Consider the following 25,018-nt stretch of genomic DNA (forward strand, 5'->3'; position numbering starts at 1 on the left):
GCAATTTGTCTAAAGAACAAAGACTGTAGGTGGGAAGAAATGTCACTTTTGTTAGTTTTATCTATACAGTTAAGGTGATAGGAGACTCTCTTTCAGCACATCTGCTAATAAGAGAGGCATCTGGTGATGGTGAATTAACCAAGGTGGGTTCCTACTTCTCTTTCATGTAAAACAACTGCAGAGCTGGTATGTATGGTGGCTCCTCAGTGTAATGAGGGAACCAGGCTCAGTGTTTCTTTCTCTAACTTTTTTTAACATGTGCCCTTCATTCACAAGCTTGTCTCATGGTCCAAAAGAGCTGTTGAAGTTCCAGCCTGCACATTCACATTCCTGGCAGAAAGTTGGAAGAGGGGAGTACTTATGGATAAAAACGAACACATGCTGGCTGTTTTAGACTGTCTTATAGAATCTTCCTGGAATCTGATAACCTCTGTATCTCATTGGTCACCTTTAGATGCAAAAGAGGCTAGGAAGTAGTGTTTTGTTGCTTTTTGACCAGATTAAATTAGGATTTAGATAGTACAAAAGAACAGGACACTTGATACCATATGGGTAACTATTAGTCTCTCAGTGACTTGGTGATTATGGAAATATGAGAAAAGAGAATTAATATATATATAACCTGAATGAACTACTGTTTTATTTTCAATTAGTAGGTTATTTTTTAGAATTACAGAAAGATTGAGCAGGTATTATGGTGAATTTCTGTATACCCCTGGTTCCCCACTTGATTATGGTATATAATATAAAATATACATTGTTGGATTTGACTGCCTAATATTTTGTTAAGACTACATTGTTCCTATTATTACTTCAAACAAACAATTATCTACTGGATTAATTAAAAATAAAAATAAATAAAAATTTTTCACCTTAATTTATTTTATTCTCTCATCCTTTTCTTTTCTTTAGCAGATTCAAATTTCTGACCCATATCATTTTTCTTTTCTCTGAACACTTTTATCATTTCTTGTAAGCAGGCCTATGGGCCACAAATTCCCTCCATTTATGTTTGAGAAAATCTTTATTTTTCTTTCACCTTGAAGGAAAATCCCACTGGATACAGTCGAATACTGGTTTGTTTCTTTCAGAACTTTAAATTTTTCACTCTACTCTCTTCTTCCTTGCAGGTTTTCTAAAAGGAGTCCAATGTAACCCTTATCCTTGTTCCTTTAGAGAAGAGGTGTTTTTTTCCCTCCTGGCTTCTTTCAAGATTTTCACTTTCTCTTTGGTTTTCAACAGTTTGAATATGATATACCCAGGTATAGATTTTTTAGTATTGATTGTGCTTGGTGTTCTTTGAGCATCCTGGATCTGTGATTTTGTGTCATTACTTTGGTAAAATTCTTAGCCATGATGACCTCAAACAATATCTTTTGCTCCTTTTTCACTTTCTTCTCCTTCTGGTGTACCTGTTACCTATTTTGTAAGGGTCCTACAGTTCTTGCATATTCTGTTATGATTTTTTTCAATCTTCCCACTTTCCATTTCAGTTTGAGAAGTTTTTATTTATATATCTTCAAGCTCACTGATTCTTTCCTTAGCTATTTCCAGTCTACTGATGAGCCTATCAAATGAATTCTTCATATTAGTTGCAGTGGGTTTTTTTGTAACTTAAAAAAATTTTATTGTTGTTCAAGTACAATTGTCTCCATTTTCACCCCACCACAGTCCCCTACCCCACCCATCCCCCCTCCCACCCTCGAACCTACATGCCCTTTCACTTTCTCAGTGTGTCCTTTTACCTGTTCCTTGATGGACCTTCCCTTATTATCCCCTTTTATCCCTTTCCCCCCTCCTCTGTGGTACTGTCAGTTTGTTCTTTATTTCAATGTTTCTGGTTGTATTTTGCTTGCTTGTTTGTTCTGTTGATTAGGTTCCACTTATAAGCGAGATCCTATGGTATTTGTCTTTCACTGCCTGGCTTATTTCACTTAGCATAATGCTCTCCAGTTCCATCCATGCTGTTGTGAAGGGTAGGAGCTCCTTCTTTCTTTCTGCTGTGTAGTATTCCATTGTGCAAATGCACCACAGTTTTTTGATCCACTTGTTTACTGATGGGCACCTAGTTTGCTTCCAGCACTTGGCTATTGTAAATTGTGTTGCTATGAACATTGGGCTACATAGGTTCTTCTGAACTGGTGTTTCAGGGTTCTTAGGGTATAATCCCAGCAGTGGAATTGCCAGGTCAAAAAGCAGATCCATTTTTAGTTTTCTGAGGAAATTCCATTCTGTTTTCCAAAGTGGCTGCACCAGTCTGCATTCCCACCAACAGTGCACTAGAGTTCCCTTTCTCCACATCCTCTCCAACACTTGTTTGTTGACTTGATTATGATGGCCATTCTCACCAGTGTGAAGTGGTGTCTCATTGTGGTTTTAATTTGCATCTCTCTGATGGCTAGTGATGCTGAGCATCCTTTCATATGTCTCTGGGCCCTCTGTATGTCCTTCTTAGAGAAGTGTGTGTTCATGTCCCTTGCTCATTTTTTAACTGGGTTGTTTGTCTTCCTGGAGTAGAGTTGTGTGAGTTCTTTATATATTTTGGAGATCAAACCCTTGTCTGAGGTATCATTGGCAAATATGTTTTCCTGTACAGTTGGTTCTCTTTTTATTTTAATACTGTTTTCTTTAGCTGTGCAGAAGCTTTTTATTTTGATAAAGACCCATTTGTTTATTCTTTCCTTTATGTCCCTTGATGTAGGGGACATATTGGTGAAAATATTGCTGCATGGAATATCTGAGATTTTCCTGCCTATGTTCTCCTCTAGGACTTTCAAGGTGTAGTGATGTATGTTTGTCTTTTATCCACCTTGAATTTATTTTTGTGTATGATGTAAGTTGGTGATTGAGTTTAATTTTTTTTGCATATAGCTGTCCAGATCTCCCAACACCATTTGTTGAAGAGGCTATTTTTACACTATTTTATGCCTCTGCCAGAAAACCACACTGCACTGAAGAAAGAAATTAAGGAAGACATAAATAAATAGAAGCATATACTGTGTTCATGGATCGAAAGAATTAACATAATCAAAATGTCCATATTACCCAAAGCAATTTATAGATTCAATGCAATCCCTATTAAGATACCGATGACATATTTCACAGATATAGAACAAACATTTCAAAAATTTATGGAACTGTAAACAACCCCGAATAGCTGCGGCAATTTTGAGAAAGAAGATTAGGGGGGATCACGATACCTGATATCAAACTATATTACAAGGACACTATAATCAAAACAGTCTGGTGCTGGCGTAAGAACAGACACATAGACCAATGGAATAGAATAGAGAAGTCCAGAAATAAACCCAAGTCTCTATGGTCAATTAATATTAGTTGCAGTATTTTTGATTTCTGGCATTTTCTTTTGATTCTTTCTTAGAGTTTCTATATCCCTGCTTACATTACCCATCTGTTCCTGCATGTTGTCTGCTTTTTCATTAGAGCCCTTGATATATTAATGAATTATTTTAAATTCCCCATCTGATCATTCCAAGATCTGTGTCCTATCTGAGTATAACCCTTATAGTATCTTTCTCTTCAGGCTGAATTTTTGTTGCATTTTAGCGTTTCATGCAATTTTTAATTTTATTGTTTTGATGTTCATGAACATAAAGGTTATTTAATGACAGTACTCTTGATCTTGTAATTTTTTATTGAAAGCTGGACATGATGTCCTGAGTAATAAGAAATGAGGTAATTAGATTCTTTAGTGTGAGGTTTTATGTTAATCTGGCTAGGAGCTGGGGTGTGTTTAATGTTTGTTCTAGCTGTAGGTGCTAAAGGCCTTCAGTTTCTTTTTTTTGCTTGTTTGCTTTTTTCCTGTTGTCTCTGGGTTTGCGTGTGAAGTCTTTCTTAGATAGTGTCTGTGTTTTGTCATCTGTCAGTTATAGTCTACTGTTATCATACTGGAATTCTGTTGATGTAGTGGTAAGGTGTTGAGGAGGGGAAGTATCCTATAAGCCTATGGTCTCAGTATTTTAATAGGTTTGAGTCCCTGGATTGTGACCTTCACAAGTATTTTATAGCCTTTCTTTCTTCCTGCCCTTATGTGAGGCAGAAAACCTAGATGGGGCCGGAGATGCCTGATTATACTTCTCCTGGGTCAGATAGGGCTCTGGTCGTTTACCTTAAAGAGTAGGCCTTTGTTATGGAGAACACTCTGGGCATATTCCAAAATGTTTTCTTTTTCCTTGTCTCTGCCTAAGAGGATTTTTATCTTGTCTTCACTGTGAGAATCTGCTGTAGCTCCTTGTTTTAAAATGAAAAAAAGTGTAGGGAACCTTTAAGACTGGTCCCCTAGTTTGTAACTCTTTTGCTCATCCACACTCAGCCTCTAGCAATATGTCAAAATTACCCTCAAATTGTTTCTACCTGTTACAGACTCCAGTGGCTTCTGCATCCTATAAGGTGACCTCAGCTGTGATTTTCTGTACTTGACCATGTCTCCAAATTTCAGGGCAGCAATTTGCCCTATGACCTTAATTCTTTGATGGATCTTAGAAAAGTTGATTTTCAGTTCGATCAGCTTTTTTCTTATTGTGAGGAAAGTAATAAAACAGCTCTTTACTGTCAATCAGCTTGTACTAGATGACCCACTCTATCTGTTTTCACAGTAGAGATAAACATATTTTATACTACCTTTGCATACTGGTCTGATTATTTGTTTAGAAAATATCACTAAAAGTGGAATTTCTGGGTCAAGGATTATTAATATTTTAAGGCTTTTGATTCATATTGCTGAATTGCTCTAAAAATGTAGAATTTGCCTCTGTAGTATATTAGAATAATGTTCAGAATTTATATACTTATACATTTATAGATTTGAGAAAGTTTTAAAAACCCACTTACCTCATACAAATTTATATATGTGTATTCCATTACTTTTTTTTAAAAAATAAATATTTCCCTATAATCTAAATTATACTAACTCCATTTTTGCATATAATGCTAATGGGCTGATTCTTGATGTGCAGTTTTCAGAAGCGAATTGCAGATTGCCGATTGTGGCCTGTAGAGATCACAAGAGTTCCTCTGATTACTCAACCCAAAGGGAAATCTGCCAAATTTGATAAGGTAAATTGATTCACTTAAAATATTTATATAAGAAATGATGCTTCTGACTTCCAGCCAAGATGGAGGTATAGGTAGATAGCTTCTCCTCTTTGCACAATAAGAAGGATAACAACCAATCTAAAAACAAAGCAAAAAAAAACCAACCAGAAATGCTAGAAAATCAAACTGTATGGAAGTCTGATGACCAAGGAGTTAAAGAAGAAACATTCATCCAGATGGGTGAGAGGGGCGGAGACCGGCAGCGGGGCCTGAGGGGATGTGCAGCAAGGTAGCTGTACTGTCAGCCAGCCAGCATAATGTGTGGTTCCACATTCACATGCAGGGATAAAAACCGGGAGTGACAACTGGCGAGTGAGCAATCCCAGCCCCAGACCAGACTACACAGCCTGGGGTTAGTACAGGAGAAATAGACTCATAACCTTTGCTTGTAAAAACCAATGGGGATTGTAGTAGCAGAAGAAACTGTTAGTGTTTCAGGAGAATCAGTTTACAGGGTTGGCAGGGTCCTAGAACATACACAAACCCACTCACTTGGGGAATCAGTGCCAGGGAAACAGCTAAAAGGGCACCACTTATAGGAAGTGGGGGAAGTGACTGAAAACAGGGCAAGAGCCGAGCAAGTAGCATTGTTTCCTCTTTGACCCCTCCCTCACATACAGTGCCACAAAGTGAAGCAGGTTGCCCTGCCCTGGTGAATGCCTAAGGCTCTGCCTCTTATAACTTAACAGGTGGGGAAACACCATCAGAGAAGCTCTACCTAATACACAGAAATACAGGGAGGCTGCCAAATAGAGAAGACAAAGAAATACGGCCCAAATGAAAGCGCAGATCAAAACTCCAGAAAAAGAACTAAGCAACTTGGAGCTAGCCAACCTATCAGATGCAGAGTTCAAAACACTGGTGATCAGGATGCTCATAGAAATGATTGAGTATAGCTGCAAAATAAAGGAAGAAGTGAAGTCTATACAAAATGAAATAAAGAAAAATATACAGGGAACTAACAATGATGGGAAGGAAGCCATGATTCAAATTAACAGTTTGGAACAAAGGAAGAAATAAACATTCACTCAGAACAGAAAGAAGAAACAGAATTAAAAAAAAATGAGAGGCTTAGGGACCTCTGGAACAACTTTAAACATTCCAACATCAGAATCATAGGGGTGCCAGAAGGGGAAGAGGAAGAACGAGAAATTGGAAAACTATTTGAAAAATAATGAAAGAAAACTTCCCCAATTTGGCAAAGGAAATAGACATACAAGTCTAGGAAGCACACAGAGTCCCAAGCAAGTTGGACCCAAAGAGGGCCACACCAAAACATATCATAATTAAAATGTCAAAGATGAAATATAAAGAGGGAATCTTAAAAGCAGCAAGAGAAAAGCAGAGAGTCACCTACAAAGGAGTTTCCATAAGACTCTCAGCTGATTTCTCAAAAGAAATGTTACAGGGAACAAGTATTCAACGTGATGAGAAGCAAGGACTTACAATCAAGATGTCTCTACCCAGCAAAGCTATCATTTAGAATAGAAGGGCAAATAAAGTGCTTCCCAGACAAGGTGAATTTAAAAGAGTTTATCATCACCAAGCCCTTATTATATGAAATGTTAAAGGGACTTATCTAAGAAAGAGATCAAAACTATGAACAGTAAAATGTTGACAGACTCACAACTGTCAGCTACTGAACCTAAAAAAAAAAAACCTAAGCAAATAACTAGAACAGGAATGGAATCATAGAAATTGAGATCACATGGAGGGTTATCAGCAGAGAGGGGGAAGGGGAAGAACAGGGAAAAAGGTATAGGGAATAAGGAGCATAAATGGTAGGTACAAAATAGACAGGGGGAAGTTAGGGACAGTGTAGGAAATGGAGACATCAAAGAACCTATAGGTATGACCCATGGACACAAACTAAGGCAGGGGGATTACTGAAGGGAATGGGGGTACAGGATGGAAGGGGACAAAGGAGAAAAATGGGACAACTATAATAGCATAATCAATAAAATATATGTTTTTTAAAAGAAATGCTGCTTCTAATTCTAATACCAATGGAAAATATGAACTGATGTGGCTGCTCCCTAGCATGACCAACTGCTCTTGATTTGTTGAATAGTTTCCTGGTTTTAGTGCTGAAAGTCTCCAGGAAACTCCACTGTCCCTGGCAAATCAGAATGACTGCTCACCCTAGCTCCCTACTGTTCACTAAAAATAACTTAGCCTTTATTCCTAGACATCCTATTTCTCTGTAGCCCATCATAGTTTTACCACAGGTAAAATCATACAAAATAGCCATTTTTATAGGTCAAAAGTAGTTAAATATTGGCAATATGGTTCAATGCAATGCATCGTTTATAATTTCTTTTAGACTTTGGACTTACAATGTTTTAGCCTGCTAATTAGTGGACTAATAGGATTCATAGGTGTACTACTGTTCTGAAAAGATAGAACTTTGACGAGCCTAGCATAGGTTTGTTACTGTTTTGCTTGTGCATATCTGGTCTTTTATGTTTGTTTATAAACTCCCTATAGATAGGGATCCTATTGTAGACTGCTTTATATCCTCCACAGTACCTAGCATGACTCATTGCATATAGCAGATACTTAACAATTAGTACCTAAAATTAAGTACCTAAATTGTTTTATTGATTTTTAAAAAAAGTATTAATTTCTTTTAAATGAAAGGGGAATGGAGTGGGGGAGTAAGAGAGGGACAGAAACGTGGATCAGTTGTCTCTTGCATATCCCCAACTAGGGACCTGGCTGCAACCCGGGCACGTGTCCTGACCAGGAATCAAACTGGTGGCCTTTTAGTTTTGCGGGACGATGCCCAACCCAATGAGCCACACCAATCAGGGCTATTTTATTGATTTTTAAAATGGGCTTTTTGGGAGAATAAAATTACTGCTACTGTGTTACCACTTCTCCCTTTGTAATATGTAATATGTATTGGCTAAGTTTCCTTAGATTTCTCAACAACATAATATTATTGTACGTACATAGGACTTTAATTTCTAATTTTTTTAAAACAGGGTGTTTTTTTTTTTAAGATTTTATTTATTTATTTTTAGAGAGAGGGGAAGGGAGGGAGAAAGAGAGGGAGAGAAACATCAATGTGTGGTTGCGTTTCATGTGCCCCCAACTGGGGACCTGGCCTGCAACCCAGGCATGTGCCCTGGCTGGGAATTGAACCTGTGACCCTTTGGTTCACAGGCCAGCACTCAATCCACTGAGCCACACCAGCCAGGACTAATTTCTAGTTATTTTAATAGTTTATATCAAAAAGATTACTTTTAACCTATAAGAATTCAATGTGTGTTCTTTCACTTTTTTCCTTATAAAAGTTTTTATGGCAAACCATACAGCCATTAAAAATGATGTTAACCCATATTTATTGACATGTTCATCTTTTAAAAAGTATTTTATTGATTTATTTTCAGAGAAGGGGAGGGAAGGGAGAAAGAGAGGGAGAGAAACATTGATGTGTGAGGGAAATATCAGTTGGTTGCCTCTCACATGCCCCCCAACCAGAGAACTGGCTGGCAACCTAGGTATGTACCCTGACTGGGGATTGAACTGGTGACCTTTTGGTTTGCTTGATGACACCCAACTCACTGAGCCACACCAGTGAGGGAATGTTCTTCATTTTACAGATGGTAAATACATCCATGATGGCAGACATCCTCCATCCCCCACAGATAGTACTGATCAATCAAGGCACTCTTTCCTTGTGAACCTAAAATACAGACCCTCTCTCAATGCAGTACTCTAACATACCTCCACCAATTGATTAGAATGTAGTCATTAGTTAAAGGCTATTTGTCCTGTACAGTTGGTTCCCTTTTCATTTTGTTGATGTTTTCTTTACTGTGCAGAAGCTTTTTCTTTTGATGAGATCCCATTTGTTTATTCTTTCCTTTATGTCCCTTGCTGTAGGGGACATATTGGTGAAAATATTGCTGCATGCAATATCTGAGATTTTCCTGCCTATGTTCTCCTCTAGGACTTTCATGGTGTAGTGACTTATGTTTGTCTTTTATCCAGCTTGAATTTATTTTTATGTATGGTATAAGTTGGTGATCAAGTTTAATTTTTCTGCATGTAGCTGTCCAGATCTCCCAACACCATTTGTTGAAGAGGCTATTTTTACTCCATTTTATGCTTCTTCTCTCTTTGTGGAATATTAATTGACCGTAGAGACTTGAGAAAATATATTTGCAAATGATACGTTGGACTAGGGTTTGATCTCCAAAATATATAAAGAACTCACACAACTCTACTCCAGGAAGACAAACAACCCAGTTAAAAAATGGGCAAAGGACATGAACACACGCTTCTCTAAGAAGGACATACAGAGGGCCCAGAGACATATGAAAGGATGCTCAGCATCACTAGCCATCAGAGAGATGCAAATTAAAACCACAATGAGACACCACTTCACACTGGTGAGAATGGCCATCATAATCAAGTCAACAAACAACAAGTGTTGGAGAGGATGTGGAGAAAGGGAACTCTAGTGCACTGTTGGTGGGAATGCAGACTGGTGCAGCCACTTTGGAAAACAGAATGGAATTTCCTCAGAAAACTAAAAATGGATCTGCTTTTTGACCTGGCAATTCCACTGCTGGGATTATACCCTAAGAACCCTGAAACACCAATTCAGAAGAACCTATGCAGCCCAATGTTCATAGCAACACAATTTACAATAGCCAAGTGCTGGAAGCAACCTAGGTGCCCATCAGTAAACAAGTGGATCAAAAAACTGTGGTACATTTGCACAATGGAATACTACACAGCAGAAAGAAAGAAGGAGCTCCTACCCTTCACAACAGCATGGATGGAACTGGAGAGCATTATGCTAAGTGAAATAAGCCAGGCAGTGAAAGACAAATACCATAGGATCTCACTTATAAGTGGAACCTAATCAACAGAACAAAGAAGCAAGCAAAATACAACCAGAAACATTGAAATAAAGAACAAACTGACAGTACCACAGAGGAGGGGGGAAAGGGATAAAAGGGGATAATAAGGGAAGGTCCATCAAGGAACAGGTAAAAGGACACACTGAGAAAGTGAAAGGGCATGTAGGTTCGAGGGTGGGAGGGGGGATGGGTGGGGTAGGGGACTGTGGTGGGGTGAAAATGGAGACAATTGTACTTGAACAACAATAAAAACAAGCAAGCAAAATATAACCAGAGACACTGAAATAAAGAGGAAACTGAGAGTAACCAGAGAGAAGGGGGATGGGATAATGGGGGGAAGTAGGGGAAGGGTCATCAAGGAACATGTATAAAGGACACATGGACAAAGCCAAAGGGGATAAAATCAAGGGTGGTAGGTGGGATGGGGATGGGGCGCCAAGTAGTGGTAGGGGGGAAATGGAGATAAGTCTACTTGGACAACAATAAAAATATTTTAAAAATAAAGTTTCTAAGATCTACGAGGCAGAAAAATAAATAAAGCCTATTTGTCAACACTGGTCCAGATGATTTGTAAGACTTTTTTTTAATTCATATAAATCTATGAACTAAAGCTAAAAGCTATACTTTCTGAGTTTTAAAAAAATTTTGTTGTTATTGTTGTTTTTTATAGTTTACTTTTTCTTAAGAATCAACATTGTGAAACTGACTTTTTATTGAATTATCAATTTATTTGAGTGTGTGTTGATCCAACTACTGCCATTACTATTTTTTAACACTGTTTATATGCATTATCTCTGTGATCATATTATTATTAAAGCCATTTTGAAAATAAAGAAATGAATACCCAAAATGTCTGTTACTGGCCCAAAGTCAAGTAGTTAAGTAACATAGCTAGTTTCTAAAGCCAGGTCTTTGAATTGCTGAGTTAGAACTCCATACCTTATACTACATTGCTCTGTAACACTAATAGGTCTCTGGTTTTATTCCTTTAGACAGATGATGAAAGTCCGCTTTCATTTCATGGTGTGGCTTATGTTAATATGGTCCCATTGCTGTATCCAGGTGTGAAGAGAATTCGGGGAGCTTTTCATGTTTACCCTTACCTAGATAATGCAGTGTATGAAAAGGTAAGAAAAGCTGTATAGAAGATATCTATACACTATACAAATTTATCCTTTAGTATGGATTCATTTACATCTTTAGCACATACACCTTTGCAATGGATTGGAATCAATTGGTATGCTGGGATATTAAATATAGAGCCTTGCTGTCATTCTGCTATTGAACCTCAAAAAATTTGGGCCAAATATTTCTCATTTTTTTAAAGATTTTATTTATTTATTTTTAGAGAGGGAAGAGAGGGAGAAAGAGAGAGAGAGAAACATCAATGTGTGGTTGCTGGGGGCTGTGGCCTGCAACCCAGGCATGTACCCTGACTGGGAATCAAACCTGCGATGTTTTGGTTCGCAGTCGGCGCTCAATCCACTGAGCTACTCTAGCCAGGGCTTTTTTTTAAAAAAAAAAAACATTTTATTTCGGGCCAAATATTTCAACAGTAATACTATGTGTGAATAGACTAAACACCCCAATGAAAAGGACATAGATTATGAGACTGGATTTTAAAATATCAAGGTTCAGTGATGTGCTGTCCACAACAAATGTACCTTAGATTTAGACATGCATAAGTTGAAGTAAAAGAATAGAAAAGAGACCTGGCTAGGTAGCTCAGTTGGTTAGAGCATTGTCCTGATACACCTAGTTTGTGGGTTCAATTTCCAGTAACGACACATACAAGAAGCAACTAATGAATGCATAAATAATTGTGGTAACAAATTCTCTCTCTCTTCCTCCTTCCTTCACTCCTTTCCTCTCTCTTTCTAAAAAATCACTAAAAAGTATAAAAATAAGATGCCTTATTAAAAAAAGAATGGAAAAGACGTACTATGCAGGTAGCAAATGTAACAGAGGTGAGTGACAATATTTATCTCAGACAAGAGACTTCAAGGCAAGAAACAAAGACATAGGGTAGCATGTCATAATGATCAAAGGGTCAATTAATCAGAAAGGCATAATTTATAAATTATATATTATGTAAAATAAGTATAGAAATTATAAATGTATACATACCTAACAATAGAACATCATAACACATGAAGCAAACCCAACAGAATTGAAAGGAGAAATAGGCAATTTAACAGTAGCATTTAGAAATGTCCATATTGTACTGTCAATATTTAATAGAACAACTATATAGAAAATCTACATTAAATATAAACTTAACATGCAACCCAGCAAATTATTCCTAGGAACCTCCTCCAGAGAACTGAAAACCAGCATTTATACAAATCCATGCATGTGAATATTTATAATGGCATTATTCACGGTAGCCCAAAACTTACCACAGTTCAACTGGTAAATTGGTAAACAAAATTTGGTATATCTATACAAGTGAATACTATTTAACAGTGAATAGGAATGGACTACAAATAATGTAATATGCCAAAACTATTGAATTTTGAGTGAATTATATGGAATGTGAATTCTATCTCAATAAAGCTGTCTCGAAAAAGTAATAGGCTACTGATACATTCTAAAACATGGATGAACTTCAAAAACTTTATGTGAAATGAAAGAAAGAAGACAAAAATGACTATATATTGTACAATACCACTTACATGAAATATTCCAATTTCCCAGAGATGTTAAAATTTGAAAAAATTTGCATTTTAGAATTTATAAAATACTGTAATTGTAAGCTTGAGAATGATGTTTAGTATATACAATTTTTCTTAAATATTGTCAAATTGTCTTAGTAGCTTTATTGAGATATAACTGACATATAATAATAACTGACATGTATTTAAAGTACATGATTTAAACCTTTTGACATAGGTATATATCTATGAAACTATCACCTCAATCAAGATCATGAAAACATCCATTACTCCTCATAGTTTCCTCATGACTTTTCTGTTATCCTTCTCCCCTACTTCTGTTCACTCCCCCCCCTTTTTGGGGGGGGTAGCTTCTTTCACTCAACATAAATTATATTTAGATTCATCCATGTTGTTCAATTTAAAAATTGCTGTAAGATTCTTTTCCAGCCATTGCAGTTTGAATTTTCCCATACAAAGTTTTTATTTTGAACTTTAAACTTGCCCTATTCTTCTACTTATAATTGATAGGCCAGTGGTAGTTAGACAGATATTTCTTGTACAGAAATAAATTCTACCACTTAATTTGAAATTATACCCTCCCTTCCCCTCTGTCTAAAAATAAAGGAATAAAATATTAAAAAAAAATCCCTGGCTGGTGTGGCTCAGTGGATTGAGTACCAGCTTGCAAACCAAAGGGTCATGGATTTGATTCCCAGTCAGGGCACATGCCTGTGTTGTGGGCCAGGTCCCCGGGGTGGGGCACATGAGAGGCAGCCACACATTGATGTTTCTCTCTCTCTCTCTCTCTCCTTTCCTTTCTGTCTAAAAAATTAGTAAATAAAATATGTGTCAAAGACTAAAAGCTGTCTGGTAGCAAGTTAATGAGATACACAATCGACCTGGGTTGAAAAGTCTCTTAAGAATTGAATAATGAGATAGGCAGCCAACTTTTTGTGATGGTTTCACCTGTTAAAGCATGGCAATGCAATGGAATTTATTATTTTCCCTAATTCTCTTTGTTTCTACGATGCTGAAATTATCTGGAAAACTAAATGATATTAAAGAATACTGTGGGCTTTTTTTATTTGCCTGTAATTCATTGCATCTTTTCTGCTTTTGTTTTTGTTTTTTTCAGACCAAGAGTTTATGTAGCTTGTTCCGGGATACTGGGCATCATTTGATTCAGAATAACAAAATAGGAGGAATCAATTCTCCGTTGTCCAAGCCAGTTGTTTCTAAGAGTCTGAAAGAAGATAAAGTAGTAAGAAAAGGATATGGAAGGAAGGCCTAGGCCTGGGGATGTGGTAGGTTGTTGAGAAAGTGATGGTTTTGCTGATTTTGTTATACTCCAGAGGCTTACACTAATTTCTCGTTTGGCAAATTGCCTCAGTTTAGTTTGCATTCTGATGCAGTTTAATGACCATTGTTCCTGCCATTTTAAGAATTCAGTTGTTAAGGTGTGTTCATTTTCTTTCAGCAAGCAACTAGTATAAAATCTCAGAACTCAGATACTCCTTTGGAAACTGAACCCCCTCTAAACCACAATCCAGAAGGACAGGTAACTATGTGTAAAGAGGTGGAAATTAAATTTAAATTCATCAGTACTGTACTGAGCAAGGTAGTATGCTATAGTGGAAAATGCCCAGGAAAATATTCATTGAGTTACCATCCTATACTTACCAAGACTGGTTTTTGATGTTGGGTAAATTTCTTTGTCTTGCTTAAATGTGTGGGTATCAGATTAACTTGAATGTCCTTTCCAGCATAAAAATGTATGTCTTTTCTTAAATAAAAAAGTAATAAAGAAAAATTTTAAATGAAAAACAATGGAGTATGTAAATATATAAAGTGTGTAAGTATTCTCAATAAGAATGACTAGAGGAAATAATTTTCCACAGTTTTGAATTTTTCATTTGGCATTTGTAAGAAAAAAAACCCAAGCAATCATTTTGAAAAATAAAGTTCTGATGTAGTTTTGATATTTAGGAAAATTATAAAAGTATATATATTTCTACACAATGAACATTTGCTTCTAAGCAACAATAACTAAATCCTTGAATTACCAATGATGGGGTGAATATTAAATAGTTCTGGTAAATTTTGAATATAGTGCTGTATTTAAGAGACTAAACTTTTCAGTGTGATTAATGACCATTTTATAATCTTTATTGCATTTCTTTCTCTATGGGTAACATATAATTCAAAAGATGGCATAACTAGGAAAGGTAAAAATTTATGTCTTTAATTACTTCTACTATATTGAGCACTGTGGGGGTTAGAGATGTATCAGCTATAGCTTTTATTCATTCACTCTCAGGACACTCAACAGTCTGGTGGGTGAAATAGACTAGTATATAACCATGATACAGAATTTTGATGAATGCTATGGTAGAGATACACATAAAAGTGTTATGTGGGCTCTGAGGAGACAGATTAATAGGTAATAGGATGGGGCAGTCTCAGAAGTCTTCATGGAAGAGGTGGCATCCAAGCTAAGTAGTGAAAGATGTGAAGAGAACCCTTTGCTAGATGAAGATGGAGGAAGAGGCATTTCAGGGTCAGGGATCAGCTGGAGTCAAGACACAAAGACGGTAGCAGAATTGGTATACATCAATTAACTCAGTGCATGGTATAGAGAAATGAAAAACAAGGAGAGATTCTAAGAGGTGAGAAAGAAGAGATTGAGTTGGGTTATAGAAAGATTTTGAAAGACTTGCTGAAAAGTGTGGGCTTAATTCTATAGATGAGAAAGGACTCTTGAGCCTCATCTTAGAGGCTCACATTAAGGTTTTTAACTTATGTGGAAACAAGATCTCATGTGTGTTTCAGGGCAGAACTCTTGGAAGGCTGTTGAAAAGGGAGAATAAAGTTGGGATAGGGGCCTTAGATATGAGTTTATAGGTTTTTCTTACAGTGCAGATGAGTGTTCATAACAGTTTGAGTTAAGGGAGGAATTTTAAAGAAAGTGAGAAGCCTGCAGAAGCAAGGTGGAACTGGGAAACTTTTAGGTGTTGAGGAAGAAAAGTTAAAGATAACTCAGGTTTCAAGCCTTACTTTTTGGAAGGGTGACAACATCATTAAAAAAGCCAAAAGAGAGGATAATATACAGCAAATGATATGTTCAATTTTGGACATGTTATTTTTAGGATGCTAGCAAAAGTCTGAGTCGAGATGTCCATCAGGTCGCAGTTGGTAGGTGGTACTGAAGAGGTTGTGAGTGAGAATATCAGAAAGTTATGAGGAAAATATTTCTGCAGGACTCATGAGAGAGGTTTGGTGGAAGAAAGAATGGCATTCACTTTCAACAATTCCAAGAAAGGTATTGAACAAGTTAAACAGGGCTTCAGCTGTGGTAGACATTTCCAAGAATAAAACGCAAGAAGTAACCAGTGTTATTGTTTTTCTGTCCAGTTAAGATTACACCGTATAAGTTCCCTTACTTATTATATTGACGACATTATCTTATGTTACTAAAATTTTTCATAAATATGTTTTCCTGAATAGAATAAATTAGGAAAAAATGTCTTTACAGCAATATGTAGAAGCAGGGACATACATCGTGTTGGAGATTCAGCTGGACAAAGCCTTGGTTCCAAAGCGAATGCCAGAGGAGCTAGCCAGACGGTGTGTAGCAATGGTTGTCATTCTTGTTTGCAAAAACAATTTAGGTATAAATAAAAGAAAGTCAGTTTGTGCCCATAAATGTAATTTCCCTTGGGATAAACATCAATTTACCTCTTTTTCCAGATTAAGTTTCTTGTGTTTTCTTACTACAAAAGCAGTATATGCCTACTACAAAAATTTTGAGAAATTGAGATTAGCAAGAAAGTATAAAGACACACAGATTTCTACTCACTGAGTAATAATCACTTTTAACACCTTGGATTTATCCTTCTAGAGTTATTGTAAAGCCCCTATGTTATGCAAACACACACCCAATGTTGCATATATTTATATGTAATTTTAAAAACTTTATTTCATTTAATTAATTAATTAATTAATTGTTGTTCAAGTACAGTTTTCTCCATTTTCACCCACCACTCTCCCCCGACCCACTGACCCCCACCTCTCACCCTCAGTCTTACCCCTCTTTGGTCTCTCCATGGGTCCTTTATACATGTTCCTTGATGACCCTTCTCCTTCCCCCCACCCCCTGGTTACTGTCAGTTCGTTCTTTATTTCAATGTCTCTGGTTGTGTTTTGCTCGCTTGTTTGTTTTGTTGATTAGGTTCCATTTATAAAACTTATTTTAGTCCCTGGATGGTGTAGCTCAGTGGACTGAGCACGGGCTGCGAACCAAAGTGTCGCAGGTTCGATCCCCAGTCAGGCCACATACCTGGGTTGCAGGCCACAGCCCCCAGCAAACGCACATTGATGTTTCTCTCTCTCTCTCTTTCTCCCTTCCTTCCCTCTCTAAAAATAAATAAATAAAATCTTTAAAAAACACTTATTTTAAATACTTTTAAATTTTATTGTTGTTCAAGTACAGTTTTCTGCCTTTCCCCTCATAAAACTTTTTATTTGCATCATAGTGCTTTGACTGTTTTTCTAGGAAGTCCATTTTATCCAGGTTATCCAATTTGTTTATGTACAGTCATTCATGGCATTTTCTTATTATCCTTCTTATCTTTGTAAAAAGGGAAATAATATCTCCACCCTCATTTCTGATTTTAGTAACGTGAGTCTTTTTTTTCTTAGTACCTCTATCTAAGAATAATCCATTTTGTTGATCTTCTCAAAGAACTAGTCTTCTCATTTTATTGATTTTCTCTATTACATTTCTTTTTTCTATTTTATTTATCTCTACTATAATTCTGTTATTCCTTCTGCTAGCTTTGGGTTCAGTTTTCTCTCCTAGTTACTTAAGGTATACAGTTAAATTATTGATTTGTGAGCTTTCTTCTTTTTAATGTATGAGTTAGAACTATAAATTTCCCTCTGAACACTTCTTTCATTGTATTTTATAAATTTTCATATGTTGTGTTTTTTTCATTCATCTCAAAGTATTTTCTAATTTCCCTGTGATTTATTCTTCTTTTTAAGTTTAATGTATTTTAATAGCAAACTTACAGGAACAGAACAGAAGACAGACAACATTAAAAACATACTTGCATGTAAAATAACTCAGAAAAGTATAGAGAATGTATGGAATCTACTGTATGATAAAAATGCTACAAACACCATTTAGTTGCCATCAATAAGAAATTTACTTGTTTTAAAAAAATCCAAATGCTGGTATCGTCCAGAAAAATTTAACAGGTTTATTTATATTGTTATAAAGTTGAACTGCTTGAAACTTGTTCACGGAAACACCTTGACTTGCATTAATGCTTTATGTCCCCGCATCTATATTTTAAAAATTCACACACAAATGAAAATGTAAAAATGGCCAATACCTGATTTCTGTCCCCTATTTTCCACTTGCAATCATATACTTAGGTACCTTTTTGACCCCATGGGAAAAAAAAATCTAACGTTCAGAACTACCAATAACAGGAAGGAAAGAATTTTTTTTTAAAGAATGAAATGTTTCCTATCATAGTGGATTCTTAATTACGTTCTCCACATATGCGGTGTGCTAGCTGGATGTCTTGGCGTAATTGTTACATGTTTGCCATGGATAGCACACAGGTTGGTGTCTTCAAAAAGGCCAATCAGATAGGCTTCACTTGCCTCCTGCAAAGCACCAATAGCTGCACTCTGGAGGTGCAGATCTGTTTTGAAGTCCTGAGCAATTTCTCGCACCAGATGCTGGAAGGGAAGTTTGCGAATCAGAAGTTCAGTGGACTTCTGATAACCTCTAATTTCACTAAGTGCCACTGTACCAGGCCTGCAACGATGAGGTTTCTTCACTACTCCAGTAGAGGGCGCACTCTTGCGAGCAGCTTTGGTAGCCAGTTGCTTCGTCGGTGCTTTACCACCAGTCGATTTGCGGGCATTCTGCTTTGTAGGAACCATGGTATAGGGACCTCTTTGCTTACCCTCCTCCTTTGGCTGGAGCTTGGCGAGCTGGAGGAGGTGCCGGCGTTAGAGAGCAACGGCGGCTGCGAACACCCTCTGTGATTTATTCTTGGACCTATTATTTAAAAGCATGTTGCTTAATTTTCATGTATTTGTGACTTTTCCAATTTTCAGTTTCCTTCCAGGTATTGATTTCTAGTTTTATTTCATTGTAATTAGAAGATATATTTTGTATGATTTCAATCTTTTAAAATTTGAGATTTGTTTTGTATCCTAATATATGGGTTAGCCTACAGATTGTTCCATGTGCACTTGAAAAGAATATGTATTCTGTGGTGTTAGGTGGAATTCTCCATATATATCTATTAGGTAAAATGGCTTTATATTGTCATTTAGGTCCATTATTTTCTTTTTTTCTGTCAGTTTTTTAAAATTATATTTTATTGCTTATGCTATTACAGTTGTACCAGTATTTCCCCTTTTGCCTTCCTCACACCCAAACAGTGCACCATACTCCCTCAGGCAATCCCCACACCATAGTTCATGTCCATGGGTCATGTATATAGCTTCTTTGGCTACTCCCTTTTCTATCATGTACTATACATCCCCATGCTTATTCTTTAACTACCAATTTGTATTTCTTAATCCTTTTACCTTTTTACCCCTTCCCCCAGACACCCCTACTCCTGGAAACCATACAAACATTATCCATATCTATGCTTGTTTCTGTTCTGCTTGTTTGCTTATTTTTTTATTCAATTGTCAATAGATATGTATTTATTGCCATTTTATTGTTCATATTTTTAATCTTTTTATTAAATAATTTCCTTTAACATTTTATATAATAATAGTTTGGTGATGAACTCCTTTAACTTTTTCTTGTCTGGGAAGCTCTTTATCTGCCCTTTGATTCTAAATGATAGCTTTGCTGGATAATAGAGTAATCTTGGTTATAGGTCCCTGCTTTTCATGACTTTGAATATTTCTTGCCAATCCCTTTTAGCCTGCAAAGTTTCTTTAGAGAAATCAGTTAGCAGTCTTATTGGAACTCCCCTGTGGGTAACTTCTTTTTCCTTGCTGTTTTTAAGATTCAGTCTTTATCTTTAGCCTTTGGCATTTTAATTATAATGTGTCTTGGAGTGGGCCTTTTTGCATCCATCTTGTTTGGGACTTTCTGTGCTTCCTGGACTTGCATGTCTATTTTGTTCACCAAATTAGGGAAGTTTTCTTTCATTATTTTTCAAATAGATTTCCAGTTTCTTACTGTTTCACTTCTCCTTCTGGTATCTCTATGCTGTGAATGTTAGAGCACTTGAAGTTGTCCCAGAGGTTGCTTATACTATTCTCATATTTTTAGATTCTTTTTTCTTCTTGTTCTTGGTTTTTGCTTCCTTATGTTCCAAATCATTGATTTGATTCTAGGCTTCATCCACTCTACTGTTGTTTTCCTGTAAATTGTTCTTTATTTCAATTAGTGAATCCTTTGTTTCTGACTAGACCCTTTTTATGCTGCTGAGGTCCTCACTAAGTTTTTTGGGCTTTCTTATAACCAGTGTTTTGAACATTGCATCTGATAGATTGCTTATCTCCATTTTATTTAGTTATTTCTGGAGGGTTTTTTTAAAAGATTATTTGTTTATTTTTTAGACAGAGGGGAAGGGAGAGAGAGAGGGAGAGAAACATCAATGTGTGGTTGCCTTTCTGATGCTCTCCACTGGGGATCTAACCTGCAACTCAGGCATGTGCCTGGACTGGGAATTGAACCAGCAACCTGTTGGTTTGCAGGCCAGTGCTCAGTCCACTGAATCACACCAGCTAAGGCTCTTTCTGGAGTTTTGATCTGTTGGGCCATGTTTCTTTGTCTCCTCAATTTGGCAGCCTCCCTCTGCTTGTTTCTATGTATTACCGTATTTTGCTGTATATACTGTGCTCCCATGAATAATGCACACCCACATTTTTGACCCAAACTTTCAGGAAATAAATCTTTCACTTTAATTTTTTAAAGATTTTATTTGTTTATTTTTAGAGAATGGGGAAGGGAGGGAGAAAGGGAGAGAAACATCAATGTGTGGTTGCCTCTTGCATGCCTCCTACAGAGGACCTGGCCCGCATCCCAGGCATGTGCCCTAGACTGGGAGTCAAACCAGGATCCTTTGGTTCCCAGGCCCATGCTCAATCCACTGAGCTACACCAGCCAGGGCTCACTTTAATTTTTAATTTATTTGCATTTAGAAACAAAACCAATTATTGTATTCCAGGGTATTATTTTGCATACAGATATCATTATTGCTTTCTAGAGTTATACTTTTAATGCATAAGCATAAGAGAATTAAAAACATTTATATAGATATGGAACTAGTACTCCCCATGTATAATGTGCACCCTTACTTTTTTTCTCAAAAATTTGTGCAAAAGAGTGCAAATTATACACGCAAAATATGGTAGATAGAGCTGCTTTGACTCAACATCTTGGCAGTGTGGCCTAATGTAGTAGGTGTCCTGTAGGGTCCAGTGACACAGCCTCCCCTATCACCTAAATTGGGTACTGGAGGTATGCCCTTTGTGTGGGCTGAGTACGCCCTCCTCTTGTAGTTGAGTTGGTTGCTGTTAGGAAATAAATAAGAGGGATTTACCCAGGCCAATCAGCTGTAAGGACTGACTGTGGCTGCCGACCACCAACCTCTGCCCTCTGTGGGAGATCAGCTATACAGGGCATGGTGGTGGTGTTCTGATGTGGTCTGTAGCTGGGTGCACTGGCCCTGGGGTTTCACAGGTGGTGTAGGCCAAGATCATCCCCACCCTGTGTTTTGCCTGGGGCCACCCTACCTGAACTATAACGCAATTTGAGATGGCTGTGACTTGTGTTGGGTTTGGAGATTCCCAGGCAAAGCCAAGCTGTGAATCTAGGCTGCCTACTGCTAATGCCTGGCCTGGGGCTCACTGAGGCCAGCTGTTGCTGGTTTGATAGGATCTAGGAAGTTGTGAAGCATGAGCCACAACCAGCCATTCATATGGAAAAGCAGCTTGGATAGGCCTGTTAGTTGGGTGGGGCTGAGTCTCTGAGGATCTACAAGGTGGGTCAAACACTATTAGCAGGTTAATGGAGTCTCAGATGTGGCACCAGCTTGCCACCTCTGTGGGGGTAAAGTTTCAAAAAGGGACAGTGGCATCAGCTTGCCTTGATGCCAGATACTTCTCTTTCTCCCTGTATACTACTGGTGCTTTTCAAGCTCCTATCCCAGTGCTGGAGCTCAGAGATAGTGAGTTTGAGTAGGTGAGTTTGTGTGTGGGTTCTTTAAGAGGAACTGCTTGGGGTTTCACAGTTTCTTCTACTGACTCAATCTCCACTGGTTTTTTGCAGCCAGAAGTTGTGGGGACTTATCTTCTTGGTAGTGGAACCCTGAGTTGGGGGCCTGGTGTGGGGCTAAGACTCTTTGCTCCCAAGATATCCCTCTCAAGTTTTGTCCATCTCATGTGTGTGAGGGACCAGCCTGTTCTGCATTTGCACCCCTCCTACCAGTCTGGGTAGATGTGGTTTCTTTACTCCATAGTTGTCCGAGTTCCATTCAACTGGATTTCTGACAGTTCTGAATGAGAGTTGTTCTATGTTTTAGTTGTAATTTTGATGTGCTTGTGTAAAGAGGTGAGCTATGTCTGCCTATGCCGCCACCTTGACCAGAAGTCCCCTCTTCACCCATTTACAGTGTACAATTCAATAGCTTTTAGTATACACAGAGGTGTGCAGCCATCATCACAATCAACTTTCTAATATTTTTATTATCTCTAAAATAAACTCCATATACACTAGTAATCACTCTACATTTCCTCCCAACACTTATGTCAACCTTCCCCACTCCTATGCCTACCCCCATCCCTTGGAAACTGTTTATCTACTTTTTGTCTGTGTAGATTTGCCAACTCTGTACATTTCATATAAATGGAATCATACAATATGTGGTTTCTTTGTGACTGGCATCTTTCATTTAACATAATGCTATCAAGGTTCATCCATACTGTGGTATGTATCAGTACTTAATTTCTTTACTGCTGAATAATATTTCATTGTATGGATATACCTAATTTTGTTTTTCCATTTGGGTAGTTTCTTCTTAACACAGCATTCTCTAATAATTGTATTTAAGTGGTAGTCAATTCATGTAACTCCTCTGCTCAGAAAGTACCAGTGTCCTGCAAGGTCCTGCACATTCCACATGTACTTTGTCCTCAATTTTTCAGTCCAGCCAAACTGACCTCCCTGCCCTTCTTCATACATGCCAGACATACTCTTGCAGCAAGACCTTTACACTTACTCTACCCTTTGCCTGTAACTTTCTTACCCCTGATATCTAAATGACTTGATTCCTCACTTCCATCAAATATTATTATTTTAGCAAGGTTTTCTCTAGTGAAATATGCTTTTCAACTTCACCACTCCAGCCCTAAACACAGTCTGTCTGCCTTCCTGCATTACTTTTCCATGGCACATATAATTAACATATTTATCTTTATTATTTAAGTTGTTTATCATCTTTCCCCACCAAAATGTAAGCTCCATGAAGGCAAGCATTTTTGTTTGTTTTGTTTAATTCCCCAGTACCTAGGAAAGTGCCTGATGGATAGGAGCCACTCTGTGTATATTTTGAATGGCTGAATGAATAAATAACATTGTCTCTGGAGAGGACACTGGGTAGTTGGAAAACAAGGTTGGAAGGATATAGTTTATTATATATTGTTTTATACTTCTTAATCCTTGAATCATTTAGATATATTACCCATTAAAGTAAATAAAATTTAGCCCTGGCTCTTGTGACTCAGTGGATTGAGTGCTGGCCTGCGAACCAAAGGGTCACCAGTTCAATTCTCTGTCAGGGCACATGCCTGGATTGCTGGTCAGGTCCCCAGTAGGGGGCATGTGAGAGGCAACCACACATTGATGTTTCCCTCTCTCCCTTTCTTCCCCTCTGTCTAAAACAAATAAATAAGATCTTTTTAATTATTTTTATTTTTTATTTTCAATTACAGTTCACATATATTGTAATATTAGCATTATGTGTACACCCCAGTGATTAGATATTACATAACTTACTAAGTGATATCCTGATAAAACTCATACCCATCTGACATCATAAATTATTAGAACATTATTGGCTGTATTACCTATGCTGTACTTGATATTCCCATAACTATTCTGTAACAACAAATTTGCACTTTTTTAAAAATTTTATTTTAATCATTGTTCAAGTACATTTCTCTGTCCTTTACTCCCATCTGAGCCCACCCACCCATCCCTCCCTTTTTTGTCCATGTGTCCTTTATATTTGTTCCTGTAAACCCTTCTCATTCTCTCCTGAAATTCCCTCCCCTCTCCCCTCTGGTCACTGTCAGCCTGTCCTCTATTTCAGTGTCTTGGGTTATATTTTGCTTGTTTCTTTGTTTTGTTGTTTAGGTTCCTGTTAAAGGTGAAATCATATGGTATTTGTCTTCAATGCCTGGCTTATTTCACTTAGCATAATGCTTTCCAGCTCCATCCATGCTGTTGCAAAGTGTAGGAGCTCCTTCTTTCTCTCTGCTGCATGGAATTCCATTGTGTAAATATACCATAGTTTTTTGATCCATTCATTTACTGATGGGCATCTAGGTTGCTTCCAGCACTTGGCTATTGTAAATTGTGCTGCTGTGAACATTGGGGTGCAAAACTTTTCCGATTGGTGTTTTAGTGTTCTTAGGATATAGTCCCAGCAGTGGAATTGCTGGGTCAAAAGAAAGATTCATTTTTAGTTTCCTGAGAAAATTCCATACTGTTTTCCATAGTGGTTGTACCAGTCTGCATTCCCACCAACAGTGCAGTAGGGTCCCCTTTTCTCCACAACCTCTCCAACACTTGTTGTTTGTTGCTTTGTTTATGATGGCCATTCTGACTGGTGTGAAGTGGTATCTCATTGTGGTTTTAATTTGCATCTCTCTGATAGCTAGCAATATTGAGCATCTTTTCATGTGTCTCTGGATTCTTTGTGTGTCCTCCTTGGAGAAGTGTCTGTTCAAGTCCTTTGCCCATCTTTTAATTGGGTTGCTTGTCTTCGTAGAGTGGAGTTGTGTAAGTTCTTTATATATTTTGGAGATTAAACCCTTGTCTGAGGTATCATTGGCAGATATGTTTTCCCATAACGTTGGTTCTCTTTTTATTTTAATATTGTTTTTTTAGCTGTGCAGAAGCTTTTTATTTTGATGAGATCCCATTTGTTTATTCTTTCCTTTATGTCCCTTGCTCTAGGGGACAGTAAAGGAAATGTCAGTGAAAATGTTGCTGCATGAAATATCTGAGATTTTCTTGCCTATGTTCTCCTCTAGGACTTTGTGTCATGGTTTATATTTAAGTCTCTTATCCACCTTGAATTTATTTTTGTTTAT

At 37.3% G+C, this 25,018-nt stretch overlaps 1 protein-coding gene and 1 pseudogene across 1 annotated transcript in view; one reads left to right on the forward strand and one right to left on the reverse strand.

Annotated features, from left to right (window-relative positions):
* Window positions 1-25,018, forward strand: part of CFAP70 (cilia and flagella associated protein 70) — a 116,493-nt gene that overhangs the window by 19,340 nt on the left and 72,135 nt on the right. The window contains 6 exon segments of the mRNA XM_028513969.2: window positions 4,977-5,076; window positions 10,985-11,119; window positions 13,785-13,912; window positions 13,914-13,953; window positions 14,127-14,207; window positions 16,182-16,273. Coding sequence (XP_028369770.1) covers window positions 4,977-5,076; window positions 10,985-11,119; window positions 13,785-13,912; window positions 13,914-13,953; window positions 14,127-14,207; window positions 16,182-16,273 — 576 coding nt within the window.
* On the reverse strand, window positions 17,890-18,622 carry LOC118500809 (annotated as a pseudogene).

Source organism: Phyllostomus discolor, chromosome 5, assembly GCF_004126475.2.
Source record: "Phyllostomus discolor isolate MPI-MPIP mPhyDis1 chromosome 5, mPhyDis1.pri.v3, whole genome shotgun sequence".
Lineage (NCBI taxonomy): Eukaryota > Metazoa > Chordata > Mammalia > Chiroptera > Phyllostomidae > Phyllostomus > Phyllostomus discolor.